Source organism: Schistocerca cancellata, chromosome 7 (assembly GCF_023864275.1).
Source record: "Schistocerca cancellata isolate TAMUIC-IGC-003103 chromosome 7, iqSchCanc2.1, whole genome shotgun sequence".
NCBI lineage: Eukaryota > Metazoa > Arthropoda > Insecta > Orthoptera > Acrididae > Schistocerca > Schistocerca cancellata.
Genome location: NC_064632.1, coordinates 292,708,361 through 292,730,740, shown reverse-complemented (window position 1 = coordinate 292,730,740; position 22,380 = coordinate 292,708,361). Strand labels below are relative to the sequence as shown.

The 22,380-nt window shown below is 40.8% G+C and overlaps 1 protein-coding gene across 1 annotated transcript; it reads right to left on the bottom strand.

Moving 5' to 3' along the window:
* Positions 1-3,846: 3,846 nt before the first annotated feature.
* On the bottom strand, positions 3,847-18,310 carry LOC126092738 (uncharacterized). The gene is made up of 2 exons (XM_049908463.1): positions 18,246-18,310; positions 3,847-4,764 (listed from the first exon to the last, which is right to left on the bottom strand). Exons 1-2 carry the CDS (start codon positions 18,308-18,310, stop codon positions 4,428-4,430), a joined length of 402 nt encoding a protein of 133 aa, XP_049764420.1. The 3' UTR covers positions 3,847-4,427.
* Between the last annotated feature and the right edge of the window lie 4,070 nt (positions 18,311-22,380).

Below are 22,380 nucleotides of genomic sequence, written 5' to 3'. Positions count from 1 at the left end.
ATTGGCAAGTGTAAGTAGTAGGAACTCTTCTCACCTTGAGAACATTCACTGCTAACCTTCTTCAAGAAGACGAAAAGTTGGCAATCTCTCATTCAGTTCCATCTCTAGTGACCATCGTTGCAGAGGCCTACTGCAGTAGATGAGGACTGATGTAAATCGGTGTCTGAATCCTCCTCTACTAGTTGCTCCTCATTTATAATGTCTTCACCCTCACCTTCATTTGTCTCTGGTACAAAATATTCAACTACATCAGTGTAGTCAGTTTCCGATTCAACTTAAGAATTCTCTTAGAGACATAACATTTCATCGTCAGAATATACATGCTGACGAGACATGTTCGAAAACGTCTTTTATGGACAAAGAATATTATTGAATGACACGATATAAACTGTCAAAGATTGCAAAATATACCTGTCAAGGCGCAACAATGAGCAGCAACAACTCTGCACGATTTCTGACTGTTGCCACATTTTTGTATTATTACTTATATTCAGAGGAGAAAGAGCAGTATCACATTGACCCGTACCGCCATTCTAGATGTATCGAATGAAATGTCCAAGAAAATATAAATATTTTGTAAACCCAAATACATCATCGTAAAGAGGAGAAAAATTTGGGAAAATCGTATGACATCATAAACGAAGTAAAGAAATTGAATATGACACTGATGAAAAATTAATGACTGGGGTCATTTTGACTGCTTTCCCCATTCCATTGTTGATCTGTCCTATTGAGCTAACAGGTCATAAAAATGTAAACCTCGTGTGAATAGTCTCCCGTCGGGTAGGCCGTTCGACGGTTGCAAGTCTTTCGAGTTGACGCCACTTCAGCGACTAGCGTGTCGAACAGGTCATGAAATGCAGTGAAACAACAATGACAGTCCTCAAAGCACAACCAATCATATTATATTTTGCACTATTTGCATGGGTGCCTTATAAAGTAGCGGATTGTGTGTGTGTGTGGGGGGGGGGGGGGGAGGGGAATGGGAAGCTCATACCGCACTTCCGGTCCTGAGGGTGCTGGGGTGCCTCCATATGTTGAGGGCCTCAATATTTGGTGGCCTCTCAGGACCAAGCCAACCCAAGGTCAAAATCCATACATATTATAAAAATGGATATTTGTGTGTGTGTGTGTGTGTTCCGCACCTCCTCCTAAACCACGGGACCGGTTTCAACCAAACTTAATACACATATGCCTTACTGTCAGGCGACAATCGCTGTGTGGATGAGAACCATCTACCTATCAAAAAGAACCGTAGCTTGCGATTCGTGAACTCCCAGACTTCATTCATATAGTATTTGTGAATGAGAGCACTTAGTGACATGCGACACGCTTTGCACATGATTTAAAACCTTGGCCAAATTTTTACTCGCTAAAAACTCCACAAAATGGTAAACAGAAAAATGGATGTCGGTTACCACTTTTCTGTTGTTCATGAAGTAAAAGTGCCGCATCAGACACAGCGTATTAGTTTATTATTTCTTTAATATTAACTGTATTCACGACACAATTTAAAGACAATATGCACATATAACACTGAATGGAAGTGCAAATTTGTCATTGTTCGTCACATAGCCCAGGAGATATGACGTTATAAAGAATGAGATGCGTGAGAAATTGCCATATGACGTTTAAATTTATTACTTCTTTGCTACCAACTTTACTCCTAATAAATTTCGCAGACAATACATAGGCTGCTGAATGTACCGATAGTAGTACATCATTGTACAATACACAGTTCAGGAGATACGACGTCATAAACATGAAGCACAAGGTCAGACGCTGCGTGGTGTGGGCGTGGATGCACAGCTATAAACAGATACCTGAGCAGCGCCTGGTATCTCCGCTAGTATGTTCAATAAATAAGAGGCAGTTTGCAGTTAAAGGCCCCATGCACACGCAAAATACAAACATAGGTACCTGTTTACCTATTTTCAGGCCATGGCAGTTGTCAGTGGATATGTTCAGAAATTTTTGAATTTTTCTAAAACGTTGCATGAAACCTAAAAACTGCAGAATGACAACCAGTTGTCTTTTAGATGCAATTACTCTACATGAAATACTGTTATTGTAGCACTGAAAAATCTGGTAGAAATTTACATTGAGTCTGATAAGATGCAGGTGCTGGATGAAATAAAAAAACTATCCTAGGCAGTGAGTTTTTCTGAACTGAAACTAGTAAAAATTATCTCCACTTATGATGACTCAACAGCGATTAGCCAACATATCCATTTTATCAACTGAAAGAAACGTTTCAGATGAAATCGAATTTATTGATGTCATTGTGAATTTCAGTAAAATAAAGGCACAAGAACATGGACCATAATAATATCAATAGTAACTACTATCCTGTACTGAGGTTATGAATGTAACTGATAGTAGAATTGCAGATGATTTGTATTCAGACATTTAAAATAAAAGACCATCTTCTTGGTCTATTCTTTGTTATTTCTTAGCATTCTACCTGATGGCTGTTGTGTTAATTGCTGATTTGTATTCTGTTTCTCACCTATATTTTAAAATGCATAAATTACAATTAGCGCTGAGTGTACTCATTATAAATATTTGATTTTTTTCAGCCATTACATATATATTAATTATATTCTACAAAATGTGCACTACAAATACCTCAATTTTTAAAGCAGATGGGGGGCCACATTTAGTTCTGCTGTCCCAGGCCTCCGATGGTATTAGTTTGTTGTTGGCCTTATGGTCCGTTATCTTCTTCAGAAAGTAATTATCATCCTTTGGTTTTCTTTTTTTGCGTATGTTATGCTGTAAATCTCCTTAGAGCTACATAAATGTGTATGTGTGTGTGTGTGTGTTGAAATCTTATGGGACTTAACTGCTAAGGTCATCAGTCCCTAAGCTTACACACTACTTAACCTAAATTATCCTAAGAACAAACACACACAACCATGCCTGACGGAGGACTCGAACCTCCGACAGGACCAGCCGCACAGTCCATGACTGCAGCGCCCTAGACTGCAGCGCCTCGGCTAATCCCGCGCGGTGCCACATAAATGTAAGAAAAATGAATAATCTTTGTTTACTGGTCAGTTTGACATACTTTTTTTCAAATGCTTTTGAGCACATGACCTATAAGAGAAGATTAAAAGTACGCAACACTTTCCTAGAATTGGAACTATTAGTTTCTCAGGCTGGAGAAATGTATAGGTTTGGGATGGGTAGAAAAGGAAGGGTAGGACACTTAGACTTCAAGATGAGAGGGACCAACCTCTACTGAGGACATCCTTATTATGATCAACTTAGCTTTTAGCTAACACATGGGTTTGGACATTTCAAAAGCTAGGATAGTGATGTATACTTTTACGTGTCTATTGGCAGTAACAAATATTTCATTTTCTGAAGTTATGACTAGCAGATTTGTATCATAATTTAATAGTTTTCTTGCCTGACTTTCCTTTCGAGTACTAACTCATCATTCTGAGTAAAACATGTTAACTGCTGTTCAGGCTGGCATGTGAAGGATTTTTCATGGAGAAAGTGATACATTACCCTAGAAACTAAATCCTAAAGCTAAACACGGAAAATGATTGTGTTTGTATATTTTGTAGCTTCCTAAGGAAGTCATTTACAGTGTGCTTCATAAATTGTTGATTGCTAATACAGTGCACAGATTGAATTTTTAAGAGTTACTTCTCTTTTGTTAGTGTATACTTTAGCATCCTTGAAGGTTCTTGATGTGGTCTACAGCACACAGTTAATGATCAAAGTAATGGAATCATTAGTTAACTGATTCCAAGATAGTTTCACAGGAGATGAAATATAAAGATTTTGTTAATTATTTTTTGACCTCAGAAAATTTACTAGGTACAAGAAATACATGTTGTGGATTATAGTTACAACAACTGGGTTTTATAAATCTCAGAAGTTGTATTAATGTTTTTGTGAGTTGTAAACCATGTGTTGGAAGCTTTTTTCAAATGTAGAAAGTAAGTATATTTTACAAAATATACTGGTTTACAGAATTAGTTGATTCTTAAACAGCTTGATATTTTAATAGTTTTAGTCATTTGTGCCACAAACTCTGATACTGTGGGATGTCCTTTGACCAAGTAGACATTAAGAAATTACAAGAATAGTTTATGACTCTTTCTTTAACAAAGTTCAATAACACATTTTCAAGTGTAAGTGGCGCAACAATCTCTGGAAAGTGTAACAGTAAATTTGTTTTAGTGATGAGTTATAATTAGAAATAAATGCAGTATACAGAAAATAGTTAAAAAAGTAAGATAAAAAATACTGTGCTTCTTGTAAAATATCTATGATAAAGGTCTGTATACAGCACTTGAAAATAATAAGTCTAGTTACATAATATTATTATTATAAAAGAGAGAACATGTTTAGTTCTCTTTACATCCAATCAGTCTTTGTTGAACAGTAGTGGTAGAAACTGCATCAAATTAGAGTGCAGCCTTCTCTGGGGCGTGGAGGAGGAGGACCATGATGTGGTCCATGATGATGAGGGGGGCCAAAATGAGGAGGGCCATGGTGAGGTGGTCCATGGTGAGGTGGTCCATGGTGAGGTGGTCCATGGTGAGGTGGTCCATGGTGAGGTGGTCCATGGTGAGGTGGTCCATGGTGAGGTGGTCCATGGTGAGGTGGTCCATGGTGAGGTGGTCCGTGGTGAGGTGGTCCATGGTGAGGGGGCCCATGGTGAGGAGGTCCATGGTGAGGGGGCCCATGGTGATGGGATTCATGATGGTGAGGACCAGGCATTGTTTGATGCTCAGCTCCTTACTGTGAGAGAAATTCAAAACACATATAATTTGAATAATGAAGTATGATTAGGAAATATAGTATACAGAATAAAATAATAATGGAATTAATATTTCTCTGTGAAACAGAGTTTTCTGTGTTGATTTATATGTTATCTACAGGTCTGAAATTGAAAATGTAGTAAAGCGTCTGGTTTTTCAGCAGCTTTTATGAGGTTGCTGAGTCAAAAATGTAGGAACATAGGCACAAATAATTTTTAACTTCTTAAATTTCTCCATCTCGTTTTAAGAATCTCTCATATCAGATTTAATTTGACAGTCGGGATAATAATACAAGTTTGAATCAGATCAGTTTAGAACATTTTGCTGAGATCTTAAAATACCAGATTCTTCTGCTCAAACAACAGTAACGCCAACTTATCTTTTAGCTACAATATGTATTGGGACATTTCAAAGGAATTCTGTAATCACCAATATAGAAATGTGATTAGCTGTGAAGTCCTTTTCTTTGTAATGTACAGTATAATTATGTATCTATAATCCTCTTAGGATTGGAAAATCTTTGTTTCTTTGTACTACATTCACAAAGTGCTTTGTATGACATTGGCAATTCTTTCCTTCATAGCGACAGGCTGGCCTGGAGGGCATGTTGGAAAACATGTGGGTTAACGTTATTAGCGTTTTTTTTTAGTTAATGTGCACACCTTTCTGCTGCAGGAAAAGCAACGGAATAGGATGGATAATGATGCTCAAATCTGCTTTTTCAGGTTTCCTCAAGAAACACCAGACACCACATGTGTACTCTTGTGGCTCCCTAAGGTATTATGCCTAGAGATAGTCACTTATGTCACTGTGATATGCGTTTCTGTAGCTGCCACTTTCTTGTGCACTACTACGTATGTAAATGATCATAACTGGTATCAAGACATACTCCGTCTCAATTTTCACTGCTCCACAAATCAGGCTGAACGTGATGATTGATGAGATAGGAGGAAACCTGGAAAATGGCACCCTTGATCATAACATACATTTAAGAAGGTATCGATGGGCATGGTGGTCACTGTAGGTGCTACATTGGTCCTTGACTGGAGCTGCAGTTACTGTTCAATCTGCTGTGACTGCTCAATGGATGCAGCGCTCCAGACATGAATTTGTTTGTAGCTGCTATCCAGAACCTCAGTGAGGCATAGACACCTTCCTAAGATTATCAGCACCAACAGTGCTACTAACTTGACATATCACACTCAGTGTGTAAGATACTGTAGGTTTTCAAAAGGGCCACCTTGCTTAGTGCACTCTACAATAATACTGTCTCACTGAAATTCAGTTGAATGCATGGATTTTTTTTGATTAGCTGCGTCACTTCTTCCCTACAGTATTTAACATCTTAATATAATACTTGAAGTAACAACCATCCTTTCAGCAAATTAAAGAAATTCAGTTTTCATAGGAGTTATGTTTCATGATCTTTTATCATCTACACCATAATTTTTGGACCCATTGTTTTACTACTCTGCACCTACATCTACATCTATACTGTGCAGTTAATAGGGTTTCTTCTTACCCCATCCATGTTTAGAGCACAGAAAGAATGTTGTAAATAATCTAACCTTGCTTTTGTGATCCCTGTGGGAGCCATATGTAGGGAGTTATAATATATACCCATATGAGAATCAGGTTCCTCTCTGAACACGATGGCTCGATACCGTGGGTATGATAGGTGTGAAGGGTGAAATGGATGGGTAAAGCAGGGGAATAATGTAACAAAAAGACGCCCAGATACAAAGCAGTTCCTTTATTGGAACGATAACAGCAGAATTAATTGCAGAACGCATTTACAAAGGTAAGTTGCCATGAAAATGTCTATGAACAAAAACTATCAATTGAGTAATCCCCAGCACTCATGCAGGAGTTACAAGTGTCCAACATCCGTGTGTGGTGGTATCAGTTTAAATAGTTCTTAAGACATCATGAGAAACATCGTTAATGTTTTTAAAGTATGGTAAACTAAGCTAATCTAACACTGTGATCAAGGAACTATGGAAATACAAATACACTGAAGACCCAATGAAACTGCATAATATTGTGTAGGTGTCGTGGGAACCTGCAATGGTGTTCGCTTTATAAGACCGACTCACCACTGATGTCTTCATGAGCTGTGCATAAGCCGTTAAGTTCTGATAATGAAGTAACTTGCGCATAAAGTTAACACCAAAGCCTCGGCTAATGCGATGTTTCTGTCTCATTCTTTGAGGTGCCCATTTTCCACATTCCAGTGACGTATTTCAGTCTCAGAAACTAGAATGTTTCAGAACTATAAACAAATGAATGCTAGATAATGCTGGTACAAGCTGTTAAATTTAATTGTAATTCTATCTTGAGAGGACAGTCCCCTCTATGACAATCAGTGCAGATGTTCTCTAGATTGATTTTCTAAATTCAGCTCAGGCTCTTTATACTTGACATTCTAAAATCTTTGGAAAGGTAACTAGATAAATTCAGTGTTCTCTACACATTTAAAAATATTTTATCTAGTGGAAAAGTATCACCTGTTAATAAAATGTAGATTAAACTTTTATGAATCAGTCGCTAGTACAGAACAGAACCTATAGGACGTGAAAGCCAGAATAAATCATTTAAATAATAGGAAATTGCCAATTAAGGTGTGTGTATTGACAGTATGTGATCTTATGATCAACTCTTTGATATATACAAAAATAATGCCACTGAATACTCGAACATACACTAAATTGCTATAAATAATCGAAAACTGCCCAGTAAGAGGTATTAGGTCTCATCAACATTAACATCAAAGAGAATTCTGTCTAAGTGGTTCCCAGGCACCCGGGTGGATGGAACCATAGAAATCATATGATATTTTGGCGACCTACCCCATAGCTAAAATATCATTTAGATTTCTGCGGTTTCATCTAACTGAACTCTGAGAACAAGTTAGGTATGTAACACATAAGGAAAGATATAACAGATGTGTGTAAATCTCATAAGACTTCCTCACTGTCTAATGGTCCAGCCTGGTCGAAATTTTACATGGGCACAGGTCCCACACCTTCTGCAATTTGCTGCATTCGTCTCAACAGGCCCACTGCCTATGCACACAGCCACATTACTGGTGTGTCCCACATCTGAGCTCATTCTTTCAGCTGGGACTGTGGGTGGACCTAAGGCATCATCATCAGCCATAGGGGGCAGCAAATGTTTGAGGTCACGCCCAACCAAGTGCATCTAGTCAGGTAATGGAATCATTTCCAGTCACAATGAATTGTACCGGCACCCCTTCCATCCAGTTGTCGAGTCGGTGATATCTACACAACTATGAACGTGACATGTCTGCACAACAGCCTGCCTGCTACAGCTATAGCCATCACTCTCATGTTTGGTGTCAACAGGGGTCCGACAGCGACCAGTGATGGGAGCCAATGGAGGTGGAACCACTTCCGCACCCTAGGCCACATTTGGCATCCACTGATAGCAGAGATCCCTTTCAATACACAGTCAATGGAGGCGTAGCGTTTTCAGACTCAGGTGTCCATGGAGACCGAATTGTTGTTCCCATCCCCTATGCAGCAAGCACCAATTCCCCCGCACCTCACAACGCAATGATCAGTTGGCAATCTGATCACCTGCGCTGGCATCTGACGTAGCCACTCTCGTCCATGACTTTCCACAGGAACATTTGGTGGGGGTTTCCAGCATCTCTCTCTGTGTCACTCTCTCTGTCTCTCTCTCTCCTTCCTTGAGAAAGTCAGGATAGGCTGGGCCATTTCCGGCATTACGTGCCGTTTTTTTGGTGGTGGTGGGGGGGGGGAGGGTTAGTATCCGATAGTGATTTGGATTGCCCACCCAGCTTGATTATCGATATGCAGAACGGGTCTGGCTACATACTCCAGCCGCAAATTGCTTCGACGCAAGGTGCCGCCACAGCCGCAAGCATGTTACACGTAGCCGTCCATTGACGTGAGACTGCCTGTAAACACCGCTGCGTTAGTTCACTGAAGGGTTAACTATGTGCCATTGATTAGTAGAGTTTTGATCATGTCTGCATTACGTTTTCAATTCGAATTGCTCCTTGGACTGTAGGTATACGCTTAAGACGACTTTGCTATTCTCTGGGTTTGTTTTTGGTGAGCTATTCACTTCGTGAACTTTGCCGCATCGACCTCTGGAATCCGCTGTTTGTTTCATCGGCTTCTGTATTACCACGAGTATAAGTGAATATAATACAGAGTAGGATGGGAAACCTACTTACTCTTGTTTCTTAGCTATAGGTGTGTTCATGTGTACTTCTTACAGTTAATGAATCAGTTGAAAGGAAGAGATACCATTATGTGCGCTAGAAGAGGGTAAAAAAAAAAGGTCAGAATCTTTCCAAATTGTATGGAGTGCAACACAGCACAATGGAAGAAGGAAAAAAAAATGCGACACCAAGAAGGAGTTGTGCAGCATAAACGAAATTTGGTAGGCGTGTTTCTACATCTGAGAGATGATGTCTATTCACATTTCGTGCCAGTCAAAAAAAGAGTCGCTCGTAGCGGCACTATGAGGATGCAAATCAGATTTCTGTTAACCCTTTCGTGAGCCGTAGGAAACATGCTTCCCACTACAATGAACTCGCTCCTAGTCCGGTGGGATTCACAGTTCCCACCTCTGTACGGTGCTACCACCTAGTGAACAGTATAGGGTACTACTTCCAGTCGGAAGTTCCCGCCGTTTTTGCTGTACCTTCACGCGGAGGCATTGTATAGCTGATTGTTGCTCTGTAGAGGAGCCTTTCAGTGCTGTTTGCGTGACATTTTGTGATTTTTTCCTCAAAGCTATAGTATAAAGTACATACTTTTGATTTACCCAAATTTATGAAGGAAAACGTAAAATTGGAACGAGGAGAATTCCAGTTTGAAACAAAAGGAGCCATTTCTGCAGTAAAATGGATGGATAACCGTCCAGTCACTTTCCTGTCCTCAATTCCATGACCCATGAGAAACAGCCACAGTGAAAAGGAAAAACAAGGATGTTACTAGTACAGAGATTTCTTGTTCTGATGTTGTGGCAGGATACAACAAAATAATGGGTGGTGTCGATAAGTTTGATCAATTACGGGAAATGTATGCTATTGGCAGATGTTCTGTGAAATGGTGGCACAAAATATTTTATTTCCTGGTGGACGTTGCTGCAGTGAACAGTTTTATCCTGTGGAAAATAAGTAAAAGAGAAAGTGGACAGCATGATCAGCTCACATACAGGATCCATCTAGCCAGACAATTGATCGCTGGCCTCTCATCCCAAAAAAGGCGTGGACAAAAACTTGTCTTTCTGGCAAAAAGGGGTAAAGTACCTGAAAACTTTCGTCATGTGGCTGTAGGGGAGCATCAACCCATTTTAGGAGAAACCTACTGGACGTGCCGTCATTGTAGTACCAAAGCTTCGGAAAAGAGCACTCGCTGTGTTTGTACATATTGTCAAATACCACTTTGCATAGACACATGTTTCAGAAAATTTCATGGCAAGTAATTGTGAACAATCATTGTGACAAGAGAAGTAAATTTATCAAATAAATATGACATATATTGAAAAAGTTATTTTTGTCATTTAACTCCAAGGAAGGGCAGTGGGAGGAACACTTCCCACGTTGTTGTGTGTCCTCACTTTCACAATTCGAGCAAATTTGATATTCTGTATGATAAATATTCCTATCTGTTAACTACTATCTGCTCTCCATTCATTAAAAAAAACTGCTCAATAATTTTGCCCACGAAAGGGTTAAACACACTCTGTCAACTGTCGTGGGCATTACTTATCTTTGAGAGTGGATGTGGTAAGTTGACGTTAGTCAAGAATGCCTTTAAGACGTCATTATCAACACCTCACTGAATTTGAAGAAGGTCGTGTAATAGGGCTATGAGTTTATTTTTCTTTCTGCCATACTGCAAGCAGACATGCCAGGAATGTAGCCACGTTACATGATTGCTGGCAGTGATGGTCACGAGAATAAGAGATTTTCTTAATCAGGCTCTGGTCGCCTAAGTGGCACTACCGAGACGGAAGACCATCGTGTTCGGCGTATGCAGGTGGTGCATCATACTGTACTTCCTGTAGCAATCTCAGCAGCAGTTGGTACCACAGTGACACAACGAAGTTGCAGATCGGTTAATTCAAGAACAGCTCCGAGCCAGACGCCCTGTAGTGTGGGTTCCACTGTCCCCAAACATCGCCCTTTACGACTTCAGTGGTGTCGAGCAAGAGCTCATTGGAGGGCAGAGTGGAGGTCTGTTGCGTTTTCTGATGAAAGCTGGTTCTGGCTCAGTGCCAGTGACGCTCTTGTGTTGGTTAGAAGGACGCCAGTTCAGGGCCTCAACCAACCTGTCTCAGTGGTAGACACTAGAGATGGGTAGTTCGCGAACGAACGGGTGCAAAGGAACGGTTCACCAAGATGAACGAAAGGATCGAGGAACGAATTCCAAGGAACGATCGGTTCATAGTTCACTTCGGTCGCGGCGGTCACTTCGGCAGTTCTCATTCCAGCCTCGGTCCCGTGCTCGTCTCAGTCTCGGTCTCCCTCGGCCGCACTCGTCATTCTTCGCATGACCACCTGTCTCAGTTCCACTGCCGACTGCTCCTAGTTAGTTCAGTATCCAGTTGTTCGTTTCGTTCACTGCGCTCGCCTATTTTACATGTCTTCCAAACTGTTCTTGCACTGGGTTCTGGCTATGCAGCGTCCACGACCGGTAATCAAAAAGTATTTTATAGTTACGTAAATTACATAAAAATTACGTTAAATGTAATAGGTAACAAAATGGCATATCAGCTCACTTCATTATATCGATGAACAGCAGAAGACATACTTATAACAAGGCAAGTTTTTTTTGTTATTCATATATTTTTTGGTTTCATCGACTTGATTTAGCAGCTAACTTTCAATAATTTGCTTAATTTTTAGTGTAAGAAAATTCATATGAAACGATTTTCGTGTATCTTTCATATACAAAACATTACATTTAGGAAGACCCTAATTATTTTTAAGTTTGGTTGTTTCCAATTTGCATTACCTACTAGTTTAGTTTGTTTGAAAAAAAAAAAAAAAGTGGTTTGTGGGTCATTTTGGCTCAGTAGGAAAATCGGTTCCTCTCCATTTTAAAAGACTGCCATAAAATCGTATTTACTTATTATCTCAAAAACATTTGTTAAGACGGAGCATTCAAACCAAAAACTTTATTACTGCGAACTTAATTATTACTATTATTGCTGCATTAACTTTAATAATCCAACATAAAAACCTAATTTTTACTAAGCGTGTGGCGCAAGTATGAGAAAACCACATTTTATTTTATGCTTCCATAAAGTCTCTACTTTGCCTACGAACTCAGAGACAACGTGAAGTATATATAGGGTGTAAACGATTATTGATTACAACGTAGCATAGCTATGTAGTGGAAGTCTAAACGAAGAATTTTATACTAGACACTTGTGGTCTATTACGTTGGGAAACAGCCAACAACAGGTTTACAAGACTACATGAGCTATAGCCCATGCGCATCGCGTGAGATTTTCACGTTCTCCTCTCCAGCTCTCTACACATCGTCATCGATCGTTTCGCAATTGTTGCTTGCATTAGCTTGTTATTTCTTCACTGCCTAATTATTACATGTTTGTCTGTTTGTTGTATCTGCTCGTAACGGGCAACACATCGTCCGTAATTGGCGAGCAGTCTGTACTCGGGGCCGGTTTTCCGTGCGCCACCCTATATTATTTCCCTGCGATCAGCCACACAAGGCTATAGTTGGCTAAGCGAGAGGTTGTGCAGAATCACAGAAATTACTTCTAAAAGTGTGTAAGAATTCTGTAATCAATAAAATATACTCCAGGGGGGAGGCAAGTGCCCCCTCTTGGTGCCCTCCATCCTTCAGTCACCTACACTACTAGTTTTTAGTTTTGTCATAAGAACCGCATACCAAGCGCAAATGAACGGTGAACGAGTAAAAATGAACGGTTCCCAAAAACGAACGATCAGCAGTGAACTAGTTCCCAAGGATGAACGAGTTTGCCCATCTCTAGCTAGACACACTGGACCTACACCTCGAGTTATGGTCTGGGCTGCGATATCATATGACAGCAGGAGCACTCTCGTGGTTATCCCACGGACCCAGACTGCAAAATTTGTACGTCAGTCTGGTGATTCGACCTGTTGTGCTGCCGTTCATGAACAGCATTCAAGAGGGCGTTGTCCAACAGGATAACGTTCGCCCACATACTGCTGTTGTAGCCCGACATGCTCTAGACAGTGCCGCCATGTTGCCTTGGCCTGATAGATCACCTGATCTATCTCCAACTGAGAACATGTGGGACATTACCGAGCGATTACTCCAACGTTAGCCGCAACCAGCATTAACCATCCCTGTACTGGATGACCAAGTGAAACAGGCATGCAACTCCATCCCACAAACTGACATCTGGCGCCTGTACACCGCAATGCGTGCACGTTTGCATGCTTGCATTTAACATTGTGGTGGCTATACCGGTAATTAACGTACCAACATTTCGCATTTGCAATGGCTTACCTCGTGTGTACGTTAATCAGTGAAGTTGGAATGTTAATCACTTGAACATGTTACCTAGACAAATGTATTCCCAAAATTCCATTACTATTCCTGTGAACATGTGTCCGGAAAGGCATCATTGTCACGATATATGGCGGTGACGAATGACAGTTCCTCTGACCACGTGCCGTGTGTTCCTTTTGTTAGGTTAGGTTAGTGTTTTTTAACGTCCCGTCGACAACGAGGTCATTAGAGACGGAGCGCAAGCTCAGGTTAGGGAAGGATGGGGAAGGAAATCGGCCGTGCCCTTTCAAAGGAACCATCCCGGCATTTGCCTGAAACGATTTAGGGAAATCACGGAAAACCTAAATCAGGATGGCTGGAAACGGGATTGAACCGTCGTCCTCCCGAATGCGAGTCCAGTGTGCTAACCACTGCGCCACCTCGCTCAGTGTGTTCCTTTTGTGTTGCAGGCTGTGTAATTGACGCAGCGTGATATTCATGTCGGGAAGAAGCCGAGATGGTGTCTGTGTACGGCCAAACAGATGGAAAAGACGGATAGGCAGCACGGCTATACCAAAACAAGTACCTTCACAGACACCAACCACATCACACGACATTTCAAGGTCTTTTTGGGCGTTCATGCGATCATGGGTCCTTTCAGACGAACGCGCAGGGAGGCGGCAGGCCATACATACACCAGATGGAGAATCGTGTTCTACAGGACATTGAGACAAAGCTTAGTACAAGCTCCAGTAAAGTGGCCCTCCAGCATGGTGTACGCTAGGGTACGATTATGTGGTATCCTGCATGACAACCGCTACTACCCTATCCCATGGAGGCCACTTTGAACATCTGTGGTAATGTAGATACGATGCAGTCTGTAGTCTGTTTCGGTGCGGTTTGTTGTCGTTGCACGCACACCATCCATTTCTGGACACATTTCATAGAACCTTTTTTTCCTCCGTTTCCAGTCAGGAATTCGTTCCAGCAGTTTGTTAGTTTTGTTAATGTTCACCCTGTACTAATGACTTTTAAGACAATACTAAAAGTAACATAGAGCTTTTTTGAAGGTCTAGCTGAAAAAAAGGCAATCGAATATCTACTCATATTGCAATGAAATTTTAAAGTGGTGCAAATATCGAAAACTTACTTTAAATGGAGATGGGACCTGCATAAACTAACTACACCAGAGGTTGTACAGAGTTTCAGGGAGATTATAAGGGAACAATTAACAAGAATGGGGGAAAGAAATACAGTAGAAGAAGAATGGGTAGCTTTGAGGGATGAAGTAGTGAAGGCAGCAGAGGATCAAGTAGGTAAAAAGACCAGGGCTAGTAGAATTCCTTGGGTGACAGAAGAAATACTGAATTTAATTGATGAAAGGAGAAAATATAAAAATGCAGTAAATGAAGCAGGCAAAAAGGAATACAAACGCCTCAAAAATGAGATCGACAGGAAATGCAAAATGGCTAAGCAGGCATGGCTAGAGGACAAATGTAAGGATGTAGAGGCTTATCTCACTAGGGGTAAGATAGATACTGCCTACAGGAAAATTAAAGAGACCTTTGGAGAAAAGAGAACCACTTGTATGAATATCAATGGCTCAGATGGAAACCCAGTTCTAAGCAAAGAAGGGAAAGCAGAAAGGTGGAAGGAGTATATAGAGGGACTATACAAGGGCGATGTACTTGAGGGCAATGTTATAGAAAGGGAAGAGAATGTAGATGAAGATGAAATGGGAGATATGATACTGCGTGAAGAGTTTGATAGAGCACTGAAAGACCTAAGTCGAAGCAAGGTCCCGGGAGTAGACAACATTCCATTAGAACTACTGACAGCCTTGGGAGAGCCAGTCCTGACAAAAATCTACCATCTGGTGAGCAAGATGTATGAGAAGGCGAAATACGCTCAGACTTCGAGAAGAATAGAATAATTCCAATCCCAAAGAAAGCAGGTGTTGACAGATGTGAAAATTACCGAACCATCAGTTTAAGAAGGCACAACTGCAAAATATTAACACAAATTCTTTGCAGAGGAATGGAAAAACTGATAGAAGCTGACCTCGGGGAAGATCAGTTTGGATTCCGTAGAAATATGGGAACACGTGAGGCAATACTGACCCTACGACTTATCTTAGAAGCTAGATTAAGAAAAGGCAAACCAACATTTCTATCATTTGTAGACTTAGAGAAAGCTTTTGACAATATTAATTGGAATACTCTCTTTCAAATTCTAAAGGCGGCAGGGGTAAAACACAGGGAGCGAAAGGCTATTTACAATTTGTTCAGAAACCAGAGGGCAGTTATAAGAGTCGAGGGACATGAAAAGGAAGCAGTGGTTGGGAAGGGAGTGAGACAGGGTTGTAACCTCTCCCCGATGTTATTCAATCTGTATATTGAGCAAGCAGTAAAGGAAACAAAAGAAAAATTCGGAGTAGGTATTAAAATCCATGGAGAAGAAATAAAAAATTTAAGGTTCGCCGATGACACTGTAATTCTGTCAGAGACAGCAAAGGACTTGGAAGAGCAGTTGAACGGAATGGACAGTGTCTTGAAAGGAGGATATAAGATGAACATCAACAAAAGCAAAACGAGGATAATGGAATGTAGTCGAATTAAGTCGGGTGAGGCTGAGGGAATTAGATTAGGAAATGAGACACTTAAAGTACTAAAGGAGTTTTGCTATTTGGGGAGCAAAATAACTGATGATGGTCGAAGTAGAGAGGATATAAAATGTAGACTGACAATGGCAAGGAAAGCGTTTCTGAAGAAGAGAAATTTGTTAACATCGACTATAGATTTAAGTGTCAGGAAGTCGTTTCTGAAAGTATTTGTATGGAGTGTAGCCACGTATGGAAGTGAAACATGGACGATAAATTGTGTGGACAAGAAGAGAATAGAAGCTTTCAAAATGTGGTGCTACAGAAGAATGCTGAAGATTAGATGGGTAGATCACATAACTAATGATGACGTATTGAACAGAATTGGGGAGAAGAGGAGTTTGTGGCACAACTTGACTAGAAGAAGGGACTGGTTGGTAGGATATGTTCTGAGGTATCACGGGATCACAAATTTAACATTGGAGGGCAGCGTGGAGGGTAAAAATCGTAGAGGGCGACCAAGAGATGAATACACTAAGCAGATTCTGAAGGATGTAGGTTGCAGTAAGTACTGGGAGATAAAGAAACTTGCACAGGATAGGGTAGCATGGAGAGCTGCATCAAACCAGTCTCAGGACTGAAGACCACAACAACAACAACAACAACTTTAAATCTAAAAATGGGAAATTATGCACATTCGAATACACAAAACTGCTGTATCCTAAAGCCAAAATATCAATAAGTCCCAACTGGAATCAATCAATTCACACAAATAAGTGGGTGCAACTATTTGTGGGAATGGTCACATAGATTCGGTCGTAGGTAAAGGAGGTGGCAGACACAGATTCATTGTAACAGACACAGATTCATTGGTAGGATAAAGGGAAAACGCAGTCCATCTAGCAGTCTCCGAAGGAAATGGTTTACAAAACGCTTGTGCGATCCGTCGTAGAACTTTGCTGAAGTGTATGGGAAAGAAACGAAGTAGGTCTAGCAGGGGATATTGAACTGTACGAAGAAGGGCACTACGAATATCACAGTTTTGTGTGATTCAGTGGAAGTGTAACGGAGAAGCTGAAAACATAACCTGGCAGATGAATGAAGATAGATGACAACTGTCCCGCAAAAACGCAGTTACAAACTAATCAAAAGCCATACTTATATGCTGAGTGAGGAATCTAGGAATACATTACAGCGTTCCATACATCGCTGCTATAATGTGTTTAAAGACAAGATTGCAGGAATTATCTCGAGCACAGAGATAGGTAATCAGTCATTCTTGGCGCGTTACATGCGCCTATGGATTGGGAAGAAACTCTAGTACATGGCGCAGTGGAAAGCTCCATCTGCCATTCACTTCACTTTGGCTGGCAGAGTATGGATATAGATGTAGATGATAAGATATCTAATGCGCGTTAATGCTCTCAGTTCAAAATTATTCGACCACATCGTGTTTCCAAGAGCACCCTCTGTCCTTACTGAATGTAAACAAGTCACTGAAATAAGTAGTTGCATTTTCAAGTGCATGCAAGACAATATCTATGGCGATACATCTTCTTCGTGACTGGCGGGGCTTTCATCTCATCAGAGTGCAGAGAAAAGGCACCATAGAAGATCACTGATCCGTTTAGTTCACTCAACAATGTTGCAGAAATGTTGAACTATGTCAGCTGACGGACATTCTTTAAACAATACCACATGATATGGAAAGGTGATCGCAAAATATACAGCGAGCAATGTGGTGAGCCTTCGGACCTTCCCACTGCGCGCGAAATGATCGCGGAGAAATGATTACACTGTTTACAGAAAAGATTCCAATACACCAAGAGACGAACTTTTGTTCAAATGCATCTTCCTGAACGCTGGACACTCGCGTGTTATTAACTGAATTGCGCACACCGAAACGTTGATCATAAACAGCCATCAAAGCAAATGAATACCAGCATAAGACTCACCACATCCATGTCACTGATTGAGCAGCAGCTATTCATTTCGCCACAGTTAGCCGTACTTATTTCCATAACTTTATTCGTCTGCACGTAGTAAGGGAAAGTGAGCTGGAAAAACACTGAACAATGTTTTCACATATAAAGATGCCCCATTTATGCACTTCCCAATATTTGTAGGAATGGGAGAAATTTTAAAGAGTAAATAAAGTCCTACCCGACCGAAGTTAGTGTTCATTGTGAAGAAATTGATGAAGGATATAAATTTCCTGGTATGACTAAATGACTAATGAAATCAAAATAAAACACTCTCATACTTGGTTAACGTCACACCTTTCGAGCGTTTTTCTGGTCGCAGTAAATAACTTCCCTCTAAAGGTAAAACCACTGAACACAGAGAACTCACCTGTGCGTGCTTCCTTTGCAGACTTCGGTGGCAGTTGCCCTTTTGCGGTGTTCAACGCCGATCATTTCCTGTGTGCGTTATCTTTCTTATCGCTCCGTAATCAGTGGGAACTCAGGCAAGAGGTAAGGGAAAGCCAATCGCACTGACGTGTGACATTTTGCAAATATGCGAGAAAAGTATGCTCTGTGAGACTGTTTGTTAGATCTTAAAAAACAAAACAAAAATAATCATAGTCGAAAGGTATCGTTCTTACGGTGACGTCTTCTTACTAGCTGACAAAAGTACGGAAATTGCGAAAACAGAGCAAATACGGTACGCTGTTGCTGAAAGTCAGCTCCTCACACCTGGCCTCGACATATGAGTGAACGTGGCATCTGTCTCACGCGATAGGAATTGAAAAGTTACTTCTTCAGAAATTAGGAATTTTATACGGCACCATTTGAAATTACGATATCAGTTCTTTTTGCAATCACCAAATTTCTCCTCCGGATGTGAAAAGATTTTGTTAACGCCCACTTACAGACGGCCGGGCGGAGTGGCCGTGCGGTTCTAGACGCTACAGTCTGGAGCCGAGCGACCGCTACGGTCGCAGGTTCGAATCCTGCCTCGGGCATGGATGTGTGTGATGTCCTTAGGTTAGTTAGGTTTAATTAGTTCTAAGTTCTAGGCGACTGATGACCTCAGAAGTTAAGTCGCATAGTGCTCAGAGCCATTTGAACTTACAGACGGAGAGATATTCTTCACAACAATATAAGAGAAATCGGAGCCCGGACGGAAAGATTGAAGTGTTCATTTCTCCAGCGCTCTGTTCGAGAGTGGAACGGTACAGAAATACGAGTATAAAGATGATTCAATGAACCGTCTGCCAAGCACTTAAACAATACCAAATACACTCTGTACAATATATACTACTCTATACAATACTATATTATATTATATTATAGTATAGCTTATTGCATTAACTTTTAGAAACTATCCTGTTGTAATTTGGTACACTGTCATGATTAAAGTGCATACTATAATGTATTGACACTATCTTTTTTATTATTAAGTATGTACTACTACATCCTGTATGATGAAACCAATATCACTGTAAAATGATCTATGGCGAATAAAATCCTGGATTCTTGATTCGTTGCAGAGTTCTCATGTGAATGTTGATGTTGATGGGTAAGTTGACGAAGACTCTATGACGACGAATTTCGAATTTCTCCGACATCTCTACAGATGATGCTACGTGCACTATGACACTGCTTCCCTAGCGCGTTCTGAAGGCACGTCTGTTGAACTAGACTCACTTGGTCATTTTTTGAGGTTGAGAACAGAGACGGAAGTTCACGCTGTTTTTGTATGTAAGGAAGAATGACTGACAGAAATGGAGCAAGGAATCATTGAAAGAGGCAGTGAAGCATTAAGAAATGGCAATCCTATTAATATCGTCGCTAGGAAGCTCAGCCTCCTTGAAGCTACATTACGTCACTATGTAAAAAAACATACTCATGAAGTAAGCTCTGCGTTTATTCCTATTTAAACATATCTGAAAATCTAATTTTAAGATAATATTTTATTTATTTGGTTTTCAAGGAAAATTAAAATAAAATCTTTGTCTTCTATTTTTTAGAAAATGTCATTGTGAACCCAATAATTCACACAGCTTATTTTATTTCAGGATTTGCCACAAAATTTGGGCAGGTTTAAAAATACATTTAATGAGGACCAATTACAAAAATTGGAGCAATATCTCACATATTTTGACAGAAGACCTTTTGGACTGACAAGGTCTGACTTCGCTCCAGTTGCCTGCGATTATGCTATATTTAAGAATATAGAGCGTAAGTTGAGCAAAGCTAAAAAGATGGCAGGGAAAGATTTTATTCAGAATTTCATGACACAGTTCAAGCTTTCTTTTGGTAAAATGTGCTGGCATAAGCTGTCGTCAACACACCAGTCGGCAAAGATGAAGTGCGAAGATCATTATGTAGGTGCAGGATCAAGTACGCTTATCATGAGATAGGCCAGAGAGACACACTGACAAGCAACTTGCCGCCAACGCCCTCTCAACAACATGTATTTAGCTGCCGCCCCTATCCAGAGGCCCTCACTGACTGGCTCACTCCAGCTGGAGTCTGTTAGTATATTAGCCAAGCGGGTCACAGGCTGCGACAGTACATACCGATCAGATTAGTGACTACAGTGGGACTTGTACATTACATCAGTCTGCAAGAGAACTATTACTGAGGAGCTTGTACCACAACACATGGACTCTATTTAAGTTCAGTAGATGTTCATGTAAATAAAGAACGGTATTAATCCACGTGTGTATTTGTGTTGTAGAAGGAGGATACCAGCCACCCATAACAACAGCCTCTCCCTTGCTTCCTTGCAGTACAAGACTCTACATAAACCAGCTAGACAGACTGCACTTAATAAATTGAATGTAGAGGAATTATTTAATGTATACAGAGAAATAAGAACAAAATACAGGTTTGGGCCTCGCGAGATTTTTAATGTTGGTGAGACAGGATTTTTCAACTGTTCCCACAAAGATACCACCAGTACCGAGTTCCACTGACAAGAGAAGAGTAATAAAGGTTTCCTCTGTTGTGAGGGGAACAAATGTCAGCGTTGCTTGCTGTGATAGTGCCACAGGTCAGTTAATACCTCAATTTTTTATTTATCTGAGGATTAGAATGCAGCCAGCTTATCTTGATGGTGCACCACCAGCATTTGTTGGAGTTGGCCATAAACATGGGTGCTGAGAGCTTTGTAAAATGGCTGGAGAATTTGATTAAACAAGTAAGATCACCAGAAAGAAATCCAATCCTTTTGTTTATCGATAAGCATACTTTTCGTCTCACCTTGGAAGCCGTTACTCTCCACAAACATAATTTCATAATTCTTCTAGGTTTCCTGTCTCATACAAGCCACTGATTGCAACTGTTGGATGTGTCATTTTATGGACCTCTGAAGACTGCCTATAGCAGATCTTGTACTGACTACCTTGTTAATCATCCAGGCCAAGTGATAACAATACAAGTCACTGCAGTACTGTTCAACATTGCCTTCAGCAAAGGTGCAGCTATAATGGGGTGCAGCCAACTGCAGGTGGTTGCTCAAGTCGGTACCAATGATTTGTGTCACTTTGGATCAGAAGAGATTCTCTCTGGTTTCGAGCGGCTAACAGAAGTGGTAAAGGTTGCCAGTCGTGCTTGAAAGATGAAAGCAGAGCTGACCATTTTCAGCATAGTCGACAGGACTGATTGCGAACCTCTGGTACAGAGCCGAGTGGAGGGTCTGAATCAGAGGCTCAGGCGGTTCTGCGACCGTGTAGGCTGCAGATTCCTCTACTTGCGCCAAAGGGTGATTGGGTTCCGGGTTCTGTTGAATAGGTCAGGTGTCCTCTATAAGCAACAGGCGGCTACATGGGTACAGGGTCTGAGTAGCGTGGACTGGGTTTTTTTAGGTTAGAAGGTCTCCGGAAAACACAAGAAGGGCTTTAGGCACAAAGGGTGTAGGCCGAACACAGGAAGAACGTAGACAGAGGGACCATCGGTATAATTGTTGTAAATTGTCGTAGCTGTGTTGGGAAAGTACCAGAGCTCCAAGCGCTAATAGAAAGCACTGACGCTCAAATCGTTATAGGCACTAAAAGCTGGCTAAAGCCGGAGATAAACTCTGCCGAAATTTTTGCGAAGAACCTAATGGTGTTCCGAAAGGATAGGCTAAACACGGTTGGCGGTGCTGTGTTTGTTGCTGTTAGAAGTAGCTTATCTTGTCGCGAAATCGAAGTAGATAGTTGCTGTTAGTGGGCAGAGGTCACTTGGCAACGGGAATAAAATAATAATTGGATCCTTTTACCGACCTCCCAGTTCAGATGATACAGTTGCTGAAAGGTTCAAAGAAAACTTGAGTTTGATTTCAAATACGTACCCGACTCATACAAATTAGTTGGTGGTGACTGTAATTACCCTCGATATGTTGGCGAAAATACATGTTCAATTCCGGAGGTACCCATAAAACATCATCCGAAATTGTGCTAGACGCATTTTTTGAAAATTATTGCGAGCAGTTAGTTCTTGAATCCAAGCGAATAGTACACGGTTGTGAAAACACACTTGACCTCTTAGCAACAAAT